The sequence below is a fragment of the Rhipicephalus sanguineus genome, chromosome 1 (assembly GCF_013339695.2).
Source record: "Rhipicephalus sanguineus isolate Rsan-2018 chromosome 1, BIME_Rsan_1.4, whole genome shotgun sequence".
NCBI classification, from domain to species: domain Eukaryota; kingdom Metazoa; phylum Arthropoda; class Arachnida; order Ixodida; family Ixodidae; genus Rhipicephalus; species Rhipicephalus sanguineus.
In genome coordinates this window covers 141,157,972-141,182,173 of record NC_051176.1, presented here as the reverse complement: position 1 = coordinate 141,182,173, position 24,202 = coordinate 141,157,972, and the positions used below count along the sequence as shown (strand labels likewise).

The window sequence follows — 24,202 nt, the reverse complement described above, 5'->3', positions numbered from 1 at the left end:
ACAAATATACATAAAATATGGTTGAACCCCCCCCCCCTGAAAAAAATTTCTGGCTACGCTACTGACCCTCAAAACGTAAATTGCAAACAAAAGGAAAGTCGCGTGCACATCACATTTTTCTTTCTTTTTTTGCTCTTCACTCTCCGCTGACGGCTCCCCGCGGTTTCGCATTCACCAACCGCTCACACCATGTCGACACGGCGGAGAATGCTCGCCGGCGTGTCCCACTGCTGCTAGCAGTTGTTTCCGGGAGTTGGTTGAACTGGAGGACTAGGTTGAACCCCATAGTTTCAAACAGTCGTTGTTGTGGGGTAACATGAATAATGATCTCAATCTGCACCCCTGAGCAAAACTTGAGGCTCAGTAGTCTTCATAGAAGTGCCAATTTTGAATATAGGCATTTATAGGCATTTAAAGGCACTATAAAAACACTGTAAAAGCCCTTCTTAACCTCTAATTCATGCTCATATATCAAAATGGCACAGTAGAAGCACAAGGCACTAAATAGGCATTTGCCTAATATCCGGTCTCTGGTCATCGATGTTCTCAATAACTATAGTTACAATTAGAAACTTCTTTTAAAAATATTTTCTTTTTCTTATATGTATGTACATGTTTATAGGGAGTAATATAGTTCGTCAAGCTGTCCTAGGCCTTGTTTGAAAGCCTATCCTTGCACAATAGATCCTTTTTTTCTCACTTCCAGGAAGCACAGAGAAGTAACCAGATAAGATAACGAGAAACAGATATCATGTACTATATGAAAATAAAAATACTTATATTTCACATGAATTCTATTTTGGTCAACTTTATTTTTAACAAAGATTTAACACCAGTTATGAGACAAAAGTCTTTGCTTTTAATGTACTTTAAGTGCTTCGTGCCTCATTCTGCTTTGACAAGCCATGCCATTAAAAGGAGAAACATGGTACAGGTTACAGCAATTTTTGTACTGAAAATGTAGTTTCAGATTCTTTGTTTCAGATTTTTTCAATATCTAAAGTAATGATAGCAAAATGAAAAAATGCTCTAAAAATAAAAAAAAGATGTTTTGCAGGAACTTGAAGCACTGCAAACGATAACGAGGTCTAGCATCGAATGGGAGGGATTTCTGAATGCTGGTGCAGTGGGAGCATCACCAGCAATATTGCAGGGGTTGAATTTCTACTCTACAGTGATTCAGAAGAGATCGAAGGAAAGCTGTCAACACTTGTCATTGCTAAGGAAAAGGTTAGATAGACTTAGCTTGATGTTTACTGTTTGTTCCACTCACACCCAGACCAGTGTATGCCTCGCTGCGGGGTATGTATAGCTGCTCAGCAGGAATGCTACTGTGTGTTTGTACAATGCTTGTGACCCAGTTTTCGACCCAAATGTCTTTGTTCTTTTTCTGTAGGAGGAGGTTGTGAGGATGTATGAACAGCTGCTTGATGAAGAAATCAATCCTAAGCTGCTAACTATTTTCTCCTCAGTGCCAAAATCCCCTCTCAGGTTAGTTTTTTACTTTATTTGTGCATTAAGAAATATAAATTGTCATATTTTGAAGCAGTGTTACTGAGACGAAGATCAGCAAGAAGGTCTCTCTGCATTTCTAGAAGTCTGTGGAGCCTTTCTACATTGGCAGTGAAGCTTTAAAATTGAAATTAAGATGCACATCTTTAGTGAATACATGTATGAAGAGGGCAAATGGAATGACATATATATGTCCATCCAGCAAATTACGATGCTGTTAAATGGGCTGCTATTCACCCTTTAATCCTCAAGAACACCTTGGAATGAGGGAAGTGTCTTCGAGTGAATGAAACACTGAAACCTGATTGAATGAAGTTAAATGGGGAGCTGATATTACATCATTATAGCCATTATTGCCCTTTAGTGCAACATATGCCCAGTTGGGCCTGCGACACTGCCCTAGCGGCGAGCGGACGAAACCCCGTAGTGTGGATGGCTCCTTGCGTTGTCTGCTAGCCACAACGTGTTCGCATGTGTGCGAACGTCATGCACATTCTCAGAGGGCAGCTTATTCCATTGTGTTGGCACAGTCTCAAATGCTTGTACGTATGCCTATCACGATGTAAACAAGCATTTAGCATTCCGAGGCTTATATGTATTCTAATAAATGAGTGCATGCACGTGTCGGTATGACACTTGGTGTAACCATTGTACCGTCCATTCGCCAAAATCATTCAGTGTGAGTGCCACTTTGTCGTTCAAGCACATCACATAGTGCATTTGGCGTCTTCCTGAGCAAAAGAAGTATTAAGTTTCGAGGTGTGAATGCAGAATTTTAGCGACACCATCTCGTGCTGTGTTGGAGACTTCAAAATCCTTGTGATACCGCAAAGCATGAACTAGCGTCTGCAAAGGCCAGTTAGCAATAAAAAAGACCTCAAGCCATGCACTTCTATAGCGGTAAACTGGTTGTTAGGAGTATAATCTTGTGATTAGTTTTTCGTGACTGATGCGAAGAGCTTTAGCTGTGCTTAAGATCTCCTTTTATTGTACAGTCCTAGTCCCACTACAGAGAAGTATTCATCTTTGCAAGTGAAATCTGGCACTTGTCCACTAGAAAGAACAGAAAATTAAACACAGTATTTCATGAGGATTGTGCATGACACGGACGACATAAAACTGAGTTGCCGGTAGCTATTATAGCTTAGGAGAAATTAATATACGAAAGCACCCGTTTACTAAGATTTAGGTATGCTTTGAAGTACCTCAGGTGATGAAAATTAATCATGACGGGTTGCCTCACAATCATGTCGTGGCTTTAACGCATACCACCTCTTTTACATACATATTGTAACTTAGCCTTCTGTGTGGCCTTGTTATAGAGTTAAGGAAGGTAGTGGACATTATTTGTTGAAGAAAAAAAAATACTTTTGTCGCGCAGAATGACCAGAGAATTGGTGCGCCATTGTCCTTCAAGTAATGATAGAAAGAAACCTTCGTGCTGAACTTTTCCATGCATCTTTTTATACTGTTACTGGAACAAGAACAAGTGTGTGTGAAACATCTTCATAGTGTTAACGCCTTATCAGCACTGTAGTTTGGTTGACTAAGCTTATTAACTGTGCTATATATTATGGATAATTTTTAAAAAATTTTTTAAATGTGCACACATATTTATGCAAACAGAAATGCACAGTGCATAATGTTGTACTTTTTACGCAGAAATACAGGCTTTCTTTTTTTTTTTCTGGTAACTGCTCGAGCAAGAATACTCACTTGGTTTTAGTTGCGCAACAGCATTGCTATCGTAGTATAGGCAGAACAAAGCTAAACACATACAAATAAAACAAGAAAAAACACCGAGCACAGTGTGATAACACACGACTGTCGACGAAGGCCAGTACCCCATTCATTGGCAGATTGCGCTTCTCTCACATGTAATAGGAACGTTAGGACGGCTTCGTGCATTAATGTGGCAATGGAGGGCATATATATCACCATTAAGCTGCATTCAGTGCGGTTTATTCACCGACAATCAGCTCAAACCGCCCACAGCGAAGTGCCATTGTGTGCACTGGGATACGTGCCGCCAACCGCCTATCCACACTAACATGGTGCCGGTGCTGCCACCTGTAGCCCAGTCTCGCAGTGAATATAAAATATTTTCATGACCACCACATACGTGATACAACAACTTGAGAAGCCCTGCAGCACACCGTCTTTTTCTGTTGATGCCTGTGCGATGGCATGAGAACTTCGACATCGCTACAAGCAGAAGGCGAGGAGAATGTGTCGTTGTTTTACTAAATCGCCCATGCATTTTCAAAATCCAAAGCAGAGAAGTATATTGCTCAGTTAACCACGTAGTTGCCAGCCAAGCAAATGGGAAAACAAAGCCAAGCCAGGGCTGGTAACCTGGAAGCTCTGTCATTACTTTCCTGTATAGAGACTGCATGACAATAGTTTAAGTACGCCAATGTGGGTCAATGTAAACATGTCCACAGCACCATATTCACAAGTTTTTCTGACCACTTGTGAATTAAGCACAATTTTTTGCCATGGAAATTCCCTCTCTCTCTCTCTTAGGGGCTTCTGATTACTCCGTATTTCTGGCACTCTCCATATTTGTTTTATATGGGTTATTGTGCATACTTGGGTACGTCAACTGCACCAACACCTTATAACCAAATACAGTAATTGTTGGGTGATGATTCACAGAACTTCTGTCTTGTCTAAATATAACGAAGTATTTCAGGGGCCATTGTACACATTCCTTTTTTTTAGATAGTCTTACTTTTCGCAAGTATTTTGATGCAATGCATTGCGCTTCATTTGTGATGCTTTTTTAAAAAACTTGTATACCGTATAAACGCGTGTAAGGGCCGCACCCCGTTTTTTTTTTTTTTTTTTGAAGTGCATATTCTAAAAAAAAAAAAAAATCCGCGTAAGAGCCGCACCCACACTTTCCTCAACCAATACGTATTCAAAATGCGCGCGCTTAAGCTTCTAGGCGTAGTCAATAGATGGCGCAAGGAAACGCAACCATCATCATCGTCACCAGAGTATATAGATATATATTTTTGGATTTTATTCGTGTTAAGATGTTCGTGAAGTGGGCTAAAAATTTTAACTTTTTATTAGTATTCATAGACCCGCCAACTAAAGGTTAAAGCAGGATTTTATCTTTAGCTTCTCACGTCTCTATATAAACGCGCTATCGGCGCTATCCATATCGGCATTAGCATCACCAACTTTTGCGTGGCGTTCGCGTTGTTTGTTCGGTTTTTGCAGTTCAGCTAGAGTAGTAGTTCAGCCAGCCGTTTGCTGTAGTTTTCTGCACTGTTCGATGACCTTCGTGCTAGCTTGTTTTCTACTCGGCGTTCACGTTTTGGCAAGATGGGCAAGTACCTGAATAGCTACACTGCTGGCTATAAGTTGAAGGTGATCGAGTATGCTCTCGAGCATGGGAAACGTGCCGCCGGCAGAAAATTCGACGTTGACGAGAAATGTGTTCGACGTTGGTGTGCTCAAAAAAGAAGCCTTGCGAAACACTAACAGCACTAAGCGCGCTTTCCGAGGAGAGCAGTGCAAGTTTCCCGATTTGGAAGAAGACTTGCTCCGCTATGTGACTGAAGTGCGGAATGATGGTCTTGCACTCACAACGGACATGCTGCGTGTGAAGGGACTAGCCTTGGCGACTGTACTTGGGTGGATCCCATCTGCGTGGAGCTCGGTGTCGACGGACATTGTGTCCCGAAGTTTTAAAGTCGCCGGGATATCTAACAGCTTGGATGGCACGGAAGATGACTGCATGTGGGGTGACGGCGCTTCGCAGCACACCATCTCATCTCGGACTCCAGGTCTGAGGACTCGCCGAGTGACGATGATTGAGCACGTATGTCGCAAGAAATGCCGTATACTGCAATAAACGCTCTTCGTTCGCTAACTGGTGCGTTTTTACTTAAAAAAAAAAAATGTCGCGTGCATGGGCCGCACCTTGAAAATTAGCCCTCATTTCTTGAAAAAAAAGTGCGACCCTTACACGCGTTTATACGGTATTACATGGCTCTGTTTTCATTTTGGTTGGGCTGAAAGCTTTTCTGTACCTTTGTACAGAGGAGTACGCTGTTAAAGGGAACACCCGCATGCAGTGCATGACCGGATTTCGCTTTCTTGCAAAAACATATTGGCTTAAATTTACATAAGACTACTGGTGGTTGATAGTTCTGACTCCTTGTGACAGATTATTACTGTGCACGAACAATGTTTCCACATCCACTTGCAGTTAGGGGACCAGCAATATGAAAGATGCTCGTTCGAGTGTTCCCTTTAACAGTGGCTCGTACTGTACATGGGTGTTTACAGAGGACAGTCATGTAATAACAGATTATCAAAATAAATTCTTCTTTTCACTTAATTTACTTGTTTACAGAATTCAGCTTCAAGATGCCTCCAAATCTGGTGGGCCATGTGCCATGTACATCCAAGGCACAACCGATTTCTCTCGCCCTGGAATATTTTATGTCAATGCTGCCGACCTGACCAGATCGTGAGTAGCTGTTTTAAATCTTTGCAGATAATATTAAGGAGGGTTTTGACTCTTATCATTTGGTGAGCTTTTAAAAGTGTAATGTCAAAAAATCTGTCAAAACGGTAAAAAAAAAAAGATGAAAAGATATGAGGAATACCATTTTTTACATCTTCACTCACTGTGGTCACTTGGCACTTTGGGAAGGTTTGTTGAGTCGGCCCATGTAGCTGGCATAAAAGAACATATTGTATGCAGTAAAACAGTGCTTTAATTGGACTAAATGTGTTGAACCAGAATTCTGGATAATGTAAAGATTACTGGTATTTAAAGTGGAAGGGGGAGAGGGACATTTTTATAGTCAAGTTAAATTACATTTGTAATACTTGAAGTATAATTACACATTAAAAGGTTGTTCTGGTAGCATTGACAGTCATTCCTTTGCTAGGATTTTTATGTGTGCTTAATTGACCACCATGAAAATATTTGTCGGCCTGCAATGTTACACAAATAAGAGATATATGTTCTGGTCTAAAGCTGGTATGTGAGAGTTGTACTTTGCCCCTGTATCCCTGTATAAGGTACAAAAACTGCTATTTCCAACATAAGAGATTGTATGCATGATAGATCCAAAACTTGTTTTTAACCTTGTTAAAAGAACCACTTCTTGTTTCGACTGGTGTCCAATGTGTACGGCTAAAAAATTGAACTTTAACATTGTTGGTTTCTGTAGTTTCTGTACTTGAGTTCTGCCACAAAAGGTGCGCCACATAAATATAATCTACCTGGAGTGGCCCTTGGCAAGGTGGCAGTGGGGAGATTGTATATGCCCATGCGTATTCACAACAGCACCATACTCTCACACCATCACATGCATTTTCAATTTTACATGGTCATATGTTAACTCTTTTGTTACCGCGAGAAAATGGTTATTTTTCATATGTCTCGGGAAGAAAGTTTTTGCCAGTTTGAAAACTACTCCAGCATGCATTACAGCATACCAAATTATGTATAATGAAATGGTCTTTCCCAAAAAATATCAGTTGTAAACCAACAAAAATATTGAGGAATGTATAAAAATTTGAGAGTGTATTTTTTCGTTGTCAGCTGATAAACAGAGCAATAAAAAACACCATATATGCAAAAACACTCGGAACAAAGAAAATTCAGAATGTATATTTTGAAGATAAATGACCCAGGAATAGTATAAAAAATAATAAATGTTCTACACAATGTTTCCATTAAAATAGACAAAAAAACCTAAACCGAGGTACTGCTTCGCTGCTCGTGCAATGCGGTGAAGCATTTCCTGGTTTTTCGTGAGACACAGGTGCTCTCATGCACTTTTCGCATAATATGTATATTTTTTCACGAGAATAGCCTGCTGGTGTTCTAATATAGATGGATGCCCACGATGTGAACAACGCCTATATAAGTCAGATGTGCAATGAACTTCACTAGTTCGTCTGGCATCACCTCTTTCCATGAACCACCTTTCTCCGCATAGGTTGGCGTTCCAAAAATATGCATCCTAGCATATCTGTTCATATTTTTGCAGATAGTATCGAAAAAAAAGGATATCACGCACAGTCCTAAAACATCTTGCGCCACTCTGTAGTGCGGGGCCGAGATCTGCTCTGGCGGCCTTCGTGTCGTGAGGAGAAGCTTTGCAGCCGGCACCAGCACATTGCGCCCCAGCAACGTGTGGGCCTGCATGTAACCAAAGTAGCTCTAAGATTGTGCACAAAGGCCAGCAGCTACGCACGCGCGGCGGAGGAGACCACTTGAGGCCGTAAACGAAACCAACTTCTGAACGGCTGTGGATGTCCCAAGCTGACGCAAAATATCGTCGCCATCAGAGCTTGAAGCTGAGGTGCTGTCATCTTCGGACTCGAAGCTCATCGTCACCAAAGATAGTTTCGAGCGGCGCACGTTTGTCGCGGCGCAGGTGCGCACCCATGCGCGTGTGACGACGCCATCGGAGCGACTAGCAACACGGGATGCGGCCCTGTGTCTAATATAACAATAGAAGCGAAATCGAAGTTGCTGGAAACTGGCTGAAAAGGCCACATCCACACGTTATACATGCGGCGGACCTTCGGAAATAATTTTTGCTCGAGAAAATCTTCCTCGACTCCAAACAACAGCACTAAAGTGAATAGTTGGCATAAATTTCAGGTCATTATTACCACTCAGCACTGTCAGATTGCAAAGCTGACATCATAATTTGGTATTTGACTTGCAAAAGTTCGTTTGATTACAGAACTTTGATGTTACCGAAGCATAACCCCAAGTGGCACGCATTTCTTCATCTTAAGTTGGTCAGCCAAGCGCATTTTCCCAACAACACGCGCTCATTGGTTTGCGCAAAGGTCTGTAAAAAATCACTATGTTGCCAAACGGGCAAATTCAAACTGATTCAGAAAGTTAAGTAGTAGGTGCTAGGTTCACAACAAACGAATTCAACATGCCAAAATCGACGATTCAAAACATCGATCATGGGTGATTGATGTTTTGAATCGTCGATTTGATCACCCATGATCGATTTCAATAGGCGTGGTAACGAAAGAGTTATTACTTCATGTGGTCTTTAAAACTGGTTCCCATGTGCTCTTAGTTCAATGCATTGGGTGAAATTTTATTCCTGGAAATATCGCTTCTTTTATGGGCTGTGGCTATAGGAGAATGACAGACATTACTTTTTGCTCATTTACACTGGTGTGGTCAGAAGTGCTCGCTGCTTATGGCTTTAATGTCAACTTGTCTTCATCAAGGCCCAAGTACCTCATGGCTGCGTTGGCATTGCATGAAGGCAACCCTGGTCACCATTTGCAGGTAGGTTGAAAGTATAGCTGCTAAATAAACAACTTTCAACTGCTTTATTTATTCAGTGAAGGGCACATAAGTGCCTCTTTTGCAGATAGATTCGATTGACTCAGTGCCATGAACAGTTTGGAGCATATTTGGAGCTGTGGTGTCAGTGTCTTCAAATTTTTTTTTTTTTTCTATTCAAAACTAAATTCTGACTAAAGTGTGAGGTGCATGATTTGTGAATGACGTAGAATCTGTGAGAAGCAAGGCGACGCCCTATGCAGTTGAGCAACCATTAATAAAGAGACTCCACAAGTAGTGTGCATGCAAATTTTGTTGATGTGCATTCCTGGTTCTTGCTATGTAACTGAGCAAGTAATGTACAAAGACCAAATGACTTCAAATTGGTAGTATAGACCCTGCTTGTAAACCTTTAAAACAGTAGTAGCTCGTCAGTAATTCGGATCTAAAAAAATATGCCCAAATTATTGAGAGTATCAAGAAAACAATAAATGAAAGCCTACTACATAAACATACTTTTATTGCCTGAATTATTACCCATATCCTATTCTTATTTTGCACAAAAGCTGCAGTTCTCGTCACCTCTTGACTTCCTCACAATGGAGCCCTGGCACAACGCCTTTGTCTACATCCGAGATGTGCTTTTCACCACCACCCCCCACTCCTCTTTACCACCAGTACCACCATGTGTGCATGATAATTTATGTCAGTGAGCTAGCCGGCGACGGATTATCTACTGTTTGCCGCAGCCACTGTGAATGAAATTGAAGTTGCGATCATCATAAATAGTGTCTGTTCGTTTCGAAAGGCACAAGCACGGCCTATATGCTCGAGTCAAAACAAAACTACCGTTTGCCAGAACCTCTATGGATGGCACCTAGTTCGCTGACCAGGAACATGGACAGTGACCACACAGTTCGCGGGCTGTGTGGTGACCACACAGCCACTGACCAATGCAGTGACTTGTGTGCTGGTAAATGCACGAAACGTTTTGACTTTCCTATCGCTGTTGGTTATGGCCGTGTGGGCTGCAACACTATGTTTCCGCTCTGTTTCCCCACTGTTTCCGCCCTTTTGCTTTACTTCTTGCTCACTGCAATTCGTGAATCGTCCAAGTTAACCATTGTGTAGTCAAATATACCCAAATTAATCAGAGGTTGATGCCATTAAGTGATGCATATACTTGCCAGGACCAGAGGATGTGTCTAACTTATCCACTTTTCATAATTTATGAGGGTTTCATTAACAAGCTTTTTACTGTAGCTCCAGCAGAAACAGGCACGCTCGAACCTCATTATAACAAAGCCACATCTGCCACGAAAGTAACTTTGTTATATCCAAAAATTCGTTATAAACGTTTATTTGTAACACTGTTTCTGTGATAAGACTAGTTTTCATTTACTTTGTTATCACCGATAATTCATTATATCCGTGTTCTTTATATTGAGGTTTGAGTGTATTTTACTGCCAGATGTGTAAGAGCTGCCACTGTCATATATGAACATCTGGCCATAAATATTATGCATGCAGTGGCGCTTCTCAGCCTTTATTTAATTTTTGCCATGGTCATAACCATTTGCTTTCTTAACACATAAAGAAAAGGATCTGCTTATTCAATAAAAAGCTTGTTGACACTGGGAAAAGGGTGACTTCTACACACTACGTAGCTTGCAAACAATGGGTTGTGAACCTGCTCACAGGGCTCTTACGCTATGGAGCTGCCTGGCATGCCATCGTTTCGAAGCCAGATTGAAGACCGGCGCTACAATGACGGACCTGTGCACTTCCCTCTCCACACTGCCTATGTTGAGGTGAGTTCCAGGATCATAGTGATACTGCCCTGGTTGCCTTCTGCAACAGATACAAGTTTAGGTTCATACACCTCCATTCCAGAAATGTGTTTAACATGTGAATCATGCATTACAACTTAGAAAGTGTACTTAGGTCCTAGCAGTAGCCTTTGTCAGCACTTATGAAAAGTTGTATACTGTGTCTGCATGGCAGCAGTAGCAGGCTTTCTGCAGACTTTAACTGCATGAAATCAGTTTACACTTAGAGTGTACAGAACTGTGAAATAGACAATGCCAGCTTTATAAGCGCAGTAGAATATCTGCTTATTCTAGTTAGTTTCTATTTCGTTCTAGTTAGTTTCATTTAAGTGTGTGACACAAAAATCAAGAACAATTAGTTTATTTGAAAAGCACTGGATGTTTAGTTTTAGTGTAGTGAACAAACTAACATTATTGTACTCTGTTTCAAAAATAATTGCTTTTGTATAAGCCATTATCGGTTATTAAGCCATCATTATGGGAGCAAATATAGTGTATGTTCTGTGTTTGTTATTATTCTTCACAACTGTTTAATTAAATACATTAAATACATTTTTTATCTCCACATGTCAAAAGTATGCTACATAACCTCTATCACTTAATTAGAAAGATATGCACTTGCTTCAACAAAACTAGCGCTGTGTTATGCATAACTATTCGCAACTTCAGAAAGTGCTGCTTGTGCTGTTAGCACTGCTCAAATAAACAAAGATGGCTATGATATCTAGGATCATGGCAGTGCTTTTGCTATACTTTCACCTAATGCTGTGCTGAAGTTTGCAGACTGTGGCATTGAATCGCAGTGTTTCGTCAAAGGCAAAGCGGTGCTTGCTGCCAATCATCTTATATTAATCGGTCTGAAAGATTTCAGTGATGAAAGAGCAGAAATAGTTGCGCTGTGCACGCAAACGTATAGCTTGTTTTTTTTTTTGTTTTTTTAAGTCGCAAATGCCATCACTATTTCTTTAGTCGCAAAGGCATTGGCTTCCATGCTTCAGTCAACTGGACAAGGTCTTTCCTGCCTTCTTAAGTTGTACCCGACTATAACCTAGTGGCACTGGCCAGTATTTTGGTGACAAGCTAACACTAAAATGAACGTTAGAAAGCACAGCAGTGCCAAAAGAACTAAAAGTTATTTATTTTTTCTATGGTGTACAGGGCTGGGGCTTGTACAGTGAATACCTTGGCTATGAGCTGGGTGTCTACAGAACTCTCCATGACAAGTGAGTGGGATCCTTAAAAGCAACTTTTTTTTCCCCTTCGCTGGTAGAGGATAACAAACAACTGCTGCTTTGTTTGCTTTTAATATTTCAGGTTTGGACACCTGTCCCAAGAAATGCTTCGTGCCTGTCGCCTTGTGGTTGACACAGGGATGCATGCACTTGGGTAAGCTGTCTCCACCTGCTTCTCTTCCTCAGCGTTCATGTTTTTAAGCAGTGAAAAGTGATACTGCTTTTTAGTTATGAGAGCGTTACGATTTGCAAACTGATTTTGGTGCACTTGTACACTGTACAATAAAACAGCACCTTAATTGTAACTGCTGGTGCACAATTAGCAAAATGTTCTTATTAAATGGCAAAAAATTCTATTGCCACTCTTTTTTTTTTTTCACTAAGTAGTAGTAAAATGAAGACTGTCTGGAAAATGGTTTTATTTCATCCTTGAAAACATGCATTTCTCCTTGTAGGTCCGTTCAACTGGGCTGCTTCTAAATGAGCATAATGCGAAATTTTCAAAGATTGTGGCATGTTGAGTCAACGTTTCTTTTGTGTTATTTTTCATATTTCTGGGTGTTTCCATCTGTCAAGCTGCCTTTCTGGATCATTGAGGCTTGCAATGTGAAAGACACTTTAAACTATATATAGATTGCACAACACTGCAGAAAAATTTATTTTGCAACGTTATCACTATTGTGCAGCAGTTTGTTCTTGATAAAAAAAATCATGCACTGCTTTTATTTTTAATATTGCAAATCAGTTCTGTGGAATTCCGCAAGGTGGTGGAAGTGTTATGAAAAGGAAAATTGACAGTCACCCCTTTATAGCATAAAGCTACAAGAAATCCATACAGATTTCTCAGAAAGAAAGCTTCTTAGTTGACAAAAAATTCTTCCTGGTCTGGGGATCGAACTTGGGACCAGCACCGATACACCAGCATTTCACTTTATGTAGTACCACTCATCATGCGGCAATCATGTTGCTGTGCATATTTTGCTGACAAAAGCATCAGGAACAGTGTAATCCCCACCAGCAATAAAAGCTGATGTTGTCGAGTCATCATTTATCATTTCTGTATTCTAGAGAGTCTACATGCTTCGTTTTATGGTATTTATTTTTCACAGTACCTTACAGGCCCATTGAAGCATGTTGAGTAAGGGGGGGAATGGGAAATGTTAGCATTGAATAAAAAGGTAACAAAACAAAGGTTGCAATACATAGTACAGTGGAACATCATTATACAACATTATCAAAGAATATAATCAGGTCATCACGAAAAGTTTCGCAGTTGGACATGGATGCTATGTGGTCCGGAAGACCATTCCAGTGCGTGGTAGCTCAAGGCAGTGTTGATGAGTTGAATGCTTGCATTTTGATCATGTATACACATGAAACTGAGTGAGGTGCGAGTACGTTGGGACATGCACACAGGAGCATGAATCTGCAGACGATGAGGTTTATTGATATATATGTATATACTTATGAAACAGATGTAGACGAGCAGTCGTGCAGTCATTTTCCAATTGCTGAAGTGAAATATCATGATTTATTTAATGCTGAAAAGATGGTTGTAGTTATATGAGATAAATCAGGCTACTTTATTGTGGACAGCTTCCAACATACGGATAAGGTAGTCTTGATATGGTGACCATGTGGATGAAGTGAATTCGAGTTGCGGACAAAGATAGGCTAAATAAGCCAATTTCCAATCATTATAAAGTGTGTTGCACAAGTGTGTTGCACAAGTTCGCACAAGCACGAACCACACGAACGTCAACGTCTTCGTTCACGCTGGCACAGAGCTGACACCGATGTGCTCCGGTACACTATGCAGATATCAAAGAGACATAGAAGCTTTGGAAGAGATAGTTGCTACATGATAAGGAACACTGCCACAATTGGGTCTCATTGATTTGCTTTGCAATTTCCAGTTGGTCCAGGGAGAGAGCAGTGCAGTACTTGCTTGAGCACACTTCGTCTAGCCAAGCTGAAGTGGAAAGTGAGATTGACCGCTACATCACTTGGCCTGGACAGGCAAGTATCAAGAATCACTAAAAGCCAGTTACACTTCTTCAGTGCAGCTTTTTCTCCCATTGAGCCTCATTCATCATACATGAATATAATGGAACTTCAAACATTTCACAATTGCGACTGTGTGCCAGCATGAATTCTGTAGAATGTGATGTGGCTAATTGATATCAGTGCATAAACTGGAACCTCATTTTTCACAGCAGGGCTGACCATTCTTGTAAGCTGCATTTTTTAAACTCGCTCAACTATCTGAAGTTTGTTGCTCTGACCACTACGTGTGCACTGTAACGTCAACAGTCTATTGTGACAAATGAAAATTTGGCCGTCTTGCTTAGTATATTTACAAAATGTGCGTACTGGTACTTTCCTTGCACACATCGCAGGTGCAAATGATGGAACGAGCTGCATTTCTTGTGAAATTGTAATTTTTTCAAATTTCCGTGTCCAGCATGGCCATCAAGTGTTAGAGCAGATCAATACTCTATATATATTTGAATCAATTCCAAACACGGCAAGCCTCAATAACTGACACACCATCTGCAGTTACAAGATCCTTGAAAATTTTTTTGGAAGGCTTGTTCAAGCTTTTCTAAACAAAACTTTTATGACAGCGAGCATGCGAGCTGTGAGAGTATTGAACTGTCAGTTGCATGACATGATATTTGGAGATTGCACATGCTCACAATTGACTAGTAGAAGCTTATAAAAAATTGTATGCCAGTGGGTGGGTGAAGGTGCTTGGATGATGCAACAGAGATACCATATATGTTGAAGAACCTCAGGTGTTTAAAATAATCTGAATTCCCCCACTACAATGTGCGTCATAACAAAATCATGGTTTCTATGTGTTTTTTACTGCTCATCAGGGACACTACACAAGTTACAAATGCGCTGGCAGATTTTGTTGTACTCAAGTGCAACAAGTCAAGCAAAAATATCCATTGTCGACCCATTGTCGAGCTGGTAGAGCAAGAAATGCAATAAGCTTACATTTTTTTCCTACTCTCTTTATTTAAGAGTTTGCTTTTGGACACTCATACCGTATTTATTCGAATCTAAGCCGATGTTTTTTTCGAAAAAACGATGTGCGAAAGTGGGGGGGTCGGCTTAGATTCGAGTACAATGATTAAGTTTTTCTTTTTTCTGGACTTGCGAATTTCGGCGGTCGGCTTAGAATCGGGGTCGGCCTAGATTCGAGTAAATACGGTATTTTTTTTTACAAATTTGCAGTTTTCATCAGGTACGAAAAATTGATCAGTGGCTCTTTCTACATTCCTTGCATTAAGTGTCAAAGTAATCTTGTTTTCTTTGTCTTTCTTTCTCCCCCCCCCCCCCTTCTAAAGCAGTTGTGTTCCATGATATTCATCAATAAACTTCATGCTCAATGCTCTAATTACATGCTGCAGTAGTTTAGTGGGCTGCCGAGCTTGAGGTCCTGAGTTCAATTCCAGTGATCCTGGCTGCATTTTGATGGGGGCAAATTGCAAAAGTGCTGATTTTCCTTGATGACAGGTGTCACTAATGTCCTACATTTGTTCTTGCCATCAGTAGCACTTGTGTCTAGTGGTAGGCTTTTTTTTTTTTTTTTTTCAGTCACCATGAGGCAAAAGTTGCATGTATTTTATATATTTTTAAAAATAAACTTCAGTTGAAAGTTAGTGCTGCATTCTTTGTTTTTGCTTCCTTTCATTTTTATCTTTTGTACTGTTTTAATGACATCTTTTTTTTTTTTTCCAGGCATGTGCTTACAAAGTTGGTGAACTCAAGATCAAACAGTTACGCCAGAAAGCGCAGGACGCCCTGGGTGAGCTTGACATCATTGCTTTTCTAGCACCACCTTCAACCTGACATTCCAATACAGGACAACAGCGTTTTAAAGAGGCGCTGAAACACTTCTTAAAATCACTAAGAAAACATTCCCCATCTCTGTAGATATTGCTGCCATGATCATGTGAGCCAAATATTCTACAGCAGAGAGCCTACAATCTCACATTACAGATTGCTAGCCCTCTTTTGTGGCTGTAAAGGAGCCCTGCAACACTTTTCTGAATTATAATGGAATAGTCTCACTATTAGCGCATGACGCTTCACAAATCACATGGTGCAAAAATTTTTAGAATCCGTCTAGTACAAGCAGAGTTACAGGGATTTGTCGCACGCTTCAAGCGCTTTCTCTCTCCTCTTTTATCAGCGAGTGCACTGAATGCTACGCAGGGAGGGGGATGACAAGGGGTCAAGAAGATGCGGCCCTTCGTGAGCGCACGTCAAGACTTTGAGCACTTTCTTTTCTTTTTTTGCTTCGAACGCGCGACTGACTTTCAGTGTGATTGCACGCGTGTGCGGGCAAGTGGCGGCATCCCGCGGCAACCACGGTAACTATTCTGCTCAAAATGCTCAAATCAGCCAATGGCGGTGACTGTGAGTATATGGCGCAGTAATTTGGGTACTATATGACATCATTTGTAGAGAGAAGAGGGAGCGATTTTTGGCTGACTGAGAATTCATTGTTATTTCCAGGCCGCGTGCTGCACTATAATATTTGACTCGCGTGTTCTCGGGAGCCTCGACTACCAATCGGCAGCATTTGCTGACCATGCTCAAAAAGTGTTGCTGGGCCCCTTTAAGGGGGACACTGCTCTTAAAAAATATTTTTTATATCTTGATCGATTCTGATGAAACTCCCTGAGTTTATGTACATTTGTGTGCTGATTTCAAAGATGTAATTATTTTTCTAGTGTAATTTGTAGTTTTTAAGATACAAAATATTTCATGTACCCATTGGGGAGCGCAATTTTTTCTAAGGTGAGGGAGTTACAAAGTACATCAGCATACCACAATAATATGGAATCAAAACTGAGTGCAGTGCAACACAAATGGATGTTCTAAACCCATTTGAACTAAAGTTATTGTATGTTGAACATTCACCATTAAGTCAATCTCAAGCTGGGATTTCACTCGTGAATGTTCAACCTACAATAACTTTTGTTCCAATGGGTTTAGAACATCCATTTTTGTTGCATTGCACTCAGTTCTAATTCCATATTATTGTGGTATGCTGATTTACTTTGTAACTCTCTCAGTTTAGAAAAGATATTGCTCCCCAATGGGCACATGAAATATTTTGTATTTTAAAAACTACACAGTGCACTAGAAAAATAACTGCATATTTGAAATCAGCACACAAATTTACATAAACTCTGGGAGTTTTATCAAATCGATCCAGAAACAAAAAACATTTTTTTAAATGCCATGTCCCCCCTTAAAGGGGTCATGAACCACTTTTCCATGTAATGATCTAATGACTTCAGTATCGGAGTTTACTGCCTCCCGAATCGATTGCTGCAAAAATTTCTCGAATCCGTCAAGAATAAGCGGAGTTACGGGGGTTTGCCGCACGCTCTCAGCGCTTTCTCTCTTTTCTCGTGCCGACGAGCGCACGGGAAGCTACACGGGGAGGGATGGCACGGGGGTAAGAAGCTACGTCAGCGCGCGTCATGAAACGTGATCGCTCTTCCGCTGTGATTCGCTTGCGCGAGTGCGGCTACCGTGTACTGAGGAGTGCGCGGCAGCGGCGAGTGGCGGCACCCCGTGGCAAGAAGCGCATCTGATTCGAACTCCGCTCTCGATTTATGTCGTCTATCGGCCAATGAGGATGCTATGTCTTTTGCGATGTGGCGATGCAGATCGCGACGTCAATTGGCAGACGCCCCGCCCACCGACGAGAGTGAGAACCGGCCTCTGTTTGAAAAGAGGGCGCCTGAGAAAACAGCAACTTCGCGTTCCGCTTATAGCCTTTACACGGCGCGCACGACTGCAATATTTGGCTGAGCAGTTCATAGCCGTGTCAGCTTTCCGCAGGATGTGTTTTTTCAACAAGCCCAAGGGGTGCTTCATGACCCCTTTAAGACCTCCCTTTTTATATAACTGAGACATCCGTGATGAGTGGCATATGCCATATGCGCACTTCCAGATTTTCTAAGAAATGGGCAAGTGGCAGTTAATGTTTTCACTTGTCCTATCACTGCTTCCTATTTACTCTGGAACACCTTTGTCACATGCCAGACTTGATGTGTTGCCATGAGAAAGAAGAAAGGAGAGAGCAAAAGTCAGGGAACTGTTATCGATGGTGTCCCAGCTGAGAGGAAGAACCAATGAGTTGTGGGGGAATGTGAATAGTAAACATTGCACTCATTATACCTATGTTCTTATCAAAAATTGTTTAGAGGGTCACTCACTAGGCCCCATAGAAAATTTTGGTTATCGGCTGGAAGTTGCAAGGCATCATCGAGGGAACTTTTTGTGAAAAGAATTCTTCAAACCAGTTCACTTGAACTGACATGTTACCATGCCACCAAGAAGCAAGCCTCACTACCGACATTAACCCTTTAAGGGTCAAAGACGTACATGTACGTCATGCCTGTATGTTTAAAACGCACGCCTTTTTCGATCATTTCTCTTGCTTGGCGTGTGCCGCCACACAGCAGGAATTTTTTCCTTGCGCCGATGTCTCTTTTTTTTTTTATGCTTTACTACAGCGGTGCGCCGGCTAGTTTCAGTTTCGTTCTTCCGCCGGTTCCCGCTTGTTGCGCCCGCAAGACTGATGGCTTTCTGGTTTAGAATCTTTCAGAAGGTGACCGATTTGTTACTCTCTCATTTATTACTCCCCGGTACGCGATTACGCGTGTTTCCATGCAGGCGCTGACTGACACAAACGACGCCTCTGTGGTTGCGTTTCCTGTTTCGGGGACTGACAAAAACTGCTTCCGTCTCGTTGGCGATAAGACAAAGGATTATTATAGGTTTCAGACTTGTTTTTGCTTTCTGGACATGCTCACAACTACACAGTTTTCTTTAGTGCTCTCACCCGCACAGTTTGCTTTTGCTATGGAAGTGCGTGCTGGTTTCTCCGCCGCAAGTGAGTCTAGCGGCAATTCGGAGGAATCGCCGCTTGACTGCCGAGTCAGAATGTGATCCAGTAAATGTCAGCCTGTCATATGTGGAGTTATTTACGAGTTGAGACTCTGATGATGAGTGAGCGGCATCTCAAAAGCGCGCGCGGCGAGATGATGCTGACTAAATCAAAAGTGGATTTTCTCCCCCCGTGTTTCCACTTAATGCCACTTTGTGCTGTTATTTTTGTATGTCTGTGAACTACGCAGACGCTTATTTCAATGCATAATTTTTTAATAGTCGATAAGGTTTTTCTTTAGAATTTATCTTGCTGTTACCCACTAATAAACCATGTGTATGTAACAACACAGGTGATTTTTTTTGTCACTTTACGGTCACCCCAAAAAATTTTAGTTTTTTTCTTAAATAGATTCGTCTGAAGAACTTAATTCAGCAATAAAAAAATACACATTTTTGGGACGCATTTCGTAAAAAAAATCGACCCTCAAAGGGTTAAGGCGCTATCCCTCTTTGCCTTGGCTAGGGTCTTAGTTACTTTTCTGCCTTCTGCCATGTAGCATAGCCGAGGGCGAGAAGCAAGGATGGCCAAGGGATTGTATAATGTTCACATTGTGCATTTCACCCTGGGAAACTAATAACATGCCATGCTTGGTAATGTTGCACTAGGCAGAGTGCGTTACACAGTTCATTTGTGTATGTGACTTTTGCTCTTCCCTTTAAGCATGGTTCTTCACCACTGAGTGATATACATGCTGCACTTATTTGTTTGCAATGCCCGAACCTGGTTAGGAGCTCTTTAACCCTTTGAGGGTCGAATTTTTTCGCGAAATCCAGTCCAAAAATGTGTAATTTTTTTATTGCTGAAATAAATTCTTCAGACGATTCTATTTAAGAAAAAAATTGTCTAAAATTTTTTTTCGTGACCGTAAAGTCATAAAAAAATCAGTTTTGTTGTTACATACATATGGCTTATTCGTAGTAAAATCAAGCAGAATCCTAAAAGAAAAAGCTTCACAGTTTTTTATGAATAAAAATTATGCATTGTATTAAACATAGCTCACAAACATACAAAAATAAGCGCACCAGAGTACGTTTCCGGTTAAAAACGCTCGTGCTCTAACACTAAAAACTTTTCAGCGTGTGATAGTCTTTGAAGCATGGCTCCCCGCGCACGCGTTTCAGATGTCGCTCCTTGATCGTCATCGGAGTCTGAACTCGTCAAAAAATTCTCGTCTGACGAACTGAAATCCAATGAATCAGATTCTGATTCGGCAATTGGGGAATAGTCTGCATCGGAAGAATCGCTGCTCGACTCACCGGCAGCAGTGCAACCGGCGCGCGCTTCCATAACGTAAGCGCACTGCGTCAGTGAGCGCACGGAAGAAAACTATGGTTCTGCTCCCGTCCGGAAAGCAAAACGAGTGAAAAAGCTGCAGTAATACTTCGTCTTATCGCCAACAAGACGTAGTTAGTTTTTCCGAGACCCCAAAACGGGAAACGCAATCACGGCGGCGTCGTTTGTGTAATTTAGCGCCGCACGGAAACAGATGTAATCGCGCGCCGGGGTGCAATAAATGAGAGTAACAAGCGGTCACCCTTTGAGAGATTAGAAACCAAGCAGCCATCAGCTTTGCGGGCGCAAGAAGCGAAAACCACCCGAATGACGAAACCGAAACGAGCCGGACCGCGTGCGCGCGTTCTGATGCGAGACTACAAGCTGCCGCGCCTCTTTGGAAAGAAAAAAAAAAAGACGGAGAGACATTGGCGTATTAAAAAAATTACACGTATTCCCGATGCGTGGCAGCACATTCCAAGCAAGAGAAATGGGAGAAGGCACGCGTTTGAAACCGAACCACGCCGCGGGCGCTCTCGGTTGCGCAAGCGATAGCCGGCGCGCGGCGCGCCATTTTGCGAAGCATAAAAAAAGCAACAACAGAGAGACATCGGCGCACTTTAAACCAGCTGCACCGCGAACGCGCTCGGATGGGCAAGCGATAGGCGGCGCGCCGTTTTGGGAAGCGAAAAAAAATACAACGGAGAGACATCGGCGCATGAAAAAAATTCCACGTATTCCCGAAGTGTGGAAGCACAGGCCAAACAAAAGAAATGATCGAAAAAGGCGCGCATTTTAAAAATAAACGCTATGCCGTACATGTACGACGAAAACCCTTTGGTACCAGGAAGCTTCTGCCGTACATGTACGGCGAAAACCCTGAAGGGGTTAAGGAATGTATTCCTTGAAAGCCATCGCACTCATTTTCACCTGTTGCTCAGTTAAAAAAAAAAAAAACTTGTTTCAGGCCTTTTAATTATGCCTCGCAATCGTTGAGGTGTTTGAATTTGTATTGGGGGCTCAGGGTTGCAAAGATGAGAGTGTGTGCGTGTGTGTGTGCGTGCGTGCGTGTAGGAGTGGACGCATGCGTGCAAGCACATGCCTGTTTTGGTATTAAATTTGTTCTAAGGTCTGACTGCCCATATTCATTTATTGCTCTTTTCTTAGGTGCAAAATTTGATGTCCGAGCATTCCACAAGGTCATCCTTGACAATCCTGGCCCACTGACCTTCCTAGAAAAACAAGTCAGCAAGCACATTGTGGAAACAAAGGGTCATTAAGACGAGAGCTGCAACAAGTTGGTCTGCTATGTGCACAAGACTTTGTCCAACCACATATTCCTTTTCATTTCTCTCTTGAATCGTGTAACGCCTAGTATGCCATCTTTGGCATACCTTATTTTTGTCTTCAATCATTTTGTTATACAAGTTGTGCTGGGTGGTAATGTCAGAAATGTGGGTAAAGTGTGTAGGCACGTTTCCTTACTTTGAGATTCGCTGGTGTTGAAGATGCATATCTAAACGTTAAATATGGTGCAGCCAGTATGATATGCCACGAATTACAGGGAAGGGGACAAGTTGGACAGCGACAGACAGAATTTGTAAGCTGCGCAAACCATTTCCTTTGATGTGCTATTAGCATCATTTCCTTAATAATGAGCATCATGCTGTATGATGTATCCCAGAGAAAGCAAATTGCTCTTGCACATACCAAGACTGATGTGTGTGTTCACTTATGTTTCTTTCAGGTTACAGTAAAAGCTTGTAATTGGGCTGCCATTAAATTGTAAAATTGCATCATTCAGACCCACTGTTGACTTAAATGTTGCAGCCCCTAAAACTCATTAAAGTTTGTACGTGCTGGCCTGCAAACCAGTCAATTTAAGCAAACTGAAAATGTAACAAGTGCGAAGCACTGCAGATTAATCAGTGATAATGGAGAACAGACAAAGTGACAAGGGCACCAAATTAAAGAGCTTTTGTTGTACTTGATATATAGCTGTACAGCTTTTTTTGGCACATGTACCACTTTTTTTTTACTTCCTACTGTATAGGTGAGTGCAACTATGCATCAGTCAGCATGGTTTCTGGCAGTGGCAGTGGATGTCATATAGCTGAAATGCTATGGTTCCACATTTTCTCTTTATTTAGTGCCTGGAACATCAATGTCAATTAGCGCATGCCCAGCCGCTGTTGCTTCTAGCAGCCTAAGCTGTGCTTTTAAGTGTTACTTCAATGTCTTATTTGTTTTGTGCTGCAAATTTGTGCAGGAATAAAGGTGAGCCCAAATGCTAAACCCTCTGGATATGGAATTGCATTCAAGCTCCAAACAATCGTTGCTGCAGTATACACAGTGACATGCCTTATAAGTAGTAGCTATAAGAACTCCCACCATGTTTTCTTGTCACTATTGTGCCTAGCTGCGGCGGCTGCATTTTCGCTGGAGGCGAAAATGTCTGAGGCTCGTATACTTAGCTTTCTTTAGGTGCATAAGAACCCCAGGTGGTCGAAATTTCCGGAGCCCTCCACTACGGCGTCTCTCATAATCATATCTTGGTTTTGGGACGTTAAACGCCAGATATTTATTTATTTATTTATTTAGTCATACTGTTAACCCTCTGTTGGGGGTTGTTACAGGGTGGGCACAATGAAAACGCTTCACATACATACATTTAACAACGGCCAAACAACGAGAAACATCATTGTTATCACAAATATCTATCTAAGAATACCTGGAAATCAGATACATCATTTGTTGTACAGCTTCCTCTGGTGAACTGTTCCACAAGTTTATAGCATCAGGAAAAAAAGAAAAACGACACAAATCCGTACGCGTTCGTATTGGTTGCACAATGAGGGAATGAGTTGTTTGCAGAGGCCGTTTCTCAAGCTGCTGCTTTATATATGTATCTTTATTTATTTTTACCTTTTCGTGTAATACCTGAAAAAATAATTTCAATCGACACTTCTGTCTTCTTACTTCTAACAGTTCCAAATCGCATGCCTTTAGCATGTCCGTTACCGAGTCTGTTCGCCTGTATTTCAAACAAATAAAACATGCAGAGATTCTCTGAATACGCTCCAATTTTTGCTTAAGAACCTTCTGATGCGGACTCCAAACTGCGCTAGCATATTCTAGAATAGGACGTATATAAGTTTTATATGCCAATAATTTCACCCCTCTCGTCGCTTTCGGTATTTTTTTCCTCGAAAAACATAATTTTTGATATGCTGACGAGCATATGCTTTCTACATGATGAGTCCAATTTAATTTATCCGTAATTGTTACACCCAAGTACTTGAAGCTAGTCACATTATCCAGAGTTTTGTCCTCAATCATATATTCAAACAAAAGCATAGCTTTCTTTTTCGTTATGTGAGTGTAAGGGCTCGTTCACACAGCCGTCAAACGCTCCGTCACGTCAACGTCACGGCGCCGATTTCCGTCAGGGGAGAGGGTTTCCGAGACGTTTTCTCCGGAAAAAACGGTTGACGGCGTCGTAGAGCAGTGCTCTACGTTTCCGTCGCCGGCACGGCGACGGAGCCCCGCCCCTAGAAAACGGACCAATCAGAAGTTTACGTTTGGAGTTCCGAGTTCTGAGAAGAGCCACGCGTCTAGCATACGGCCCCCGGGTACGTGGCCTTGGAACACTGAACGCGCGCCTGACTGAATGGGCCATAAAACGGGGGGACAACTGGTTTTTGTGTGTGTGTGTGTGTGTGTGTGTGTGTTTGTGGTGCGAGGAGGAGAGCGCAGCGGAGTCGGGAGAGCGCCAGCGAACCATTTGAGCTGCGTGGACAATTTCTATTTTGGTGCATCAGTCGGTCAACACTGCACAAAAACGTGCTGCTGTCGACGCTGCAACCGCCATCGTCTGTTCGTACACTGCTACGTCGCGTCTGCTGTACGTTTTTTTTGACGTGACGGTGACGCGACGGGTGGTTTGACGGCTGTGCGAACGAGCACTAAGTGGACTTTTTGTAATTAATTTCCATCTCCCATTTTTTGCACCACGAACTTAGTGATTGAAGACAGCGACTGATTTTAAGCTGGTCGTCTCTGCATGTAA

At 41.8% G+C, this 24,202-nt stretch overlaps 1 protein-coding gene across 2 annotated transcripts in view; it reads left to right on the top strand.

The window, feature by feature from the left end:
• LOC119399155 (uncharacterized) overlaps positions 1-21,434 on the top strand; it is a 50,339-nt gene extending 28,905 nt beyond the window's left edge. For both annotated transcript variants that reach the window (XM_037665973.2, XM_037665980.2), the window contains exons 10-18: positions 1,397-1,491; positions 5,885-6,001; positions 8,755-8,815; positions 10,513-10,623; positions 11,800-11,864; positions 11,956-12,027; positions 13,790-13,892; positions 15,627-15,693; positions 21,301-21,434. In XM_037665973.2, the coding sequence (XP_037521901.1) occupies positions 1,397-1,491; positions 5,885-6,001; positions 8,755-8,815; positions 10,513-10,623; positions 11,800-11,864; positions 11,956-12,027; positions 13,790-13,892; positions 15,627-15,693; positions 21,301-21,413 (804 nt within the window). In that variant the 3' untranslated portion in view covers positions 21,414-21,434. The remainder of the gene's footprint in view (positions 1-1,396; positions 1,492-5,884; positions 6,002-8,754; positions 8,816-10,512; positions 10,624-11,799; positions 11,865-11,955; positions 12,028-13,789; positions 13,893-15,626; positions 15,694-21,300) is intronic.
• Positions 21,435-24,202: the final 2,768 nt, after the last annotated feature.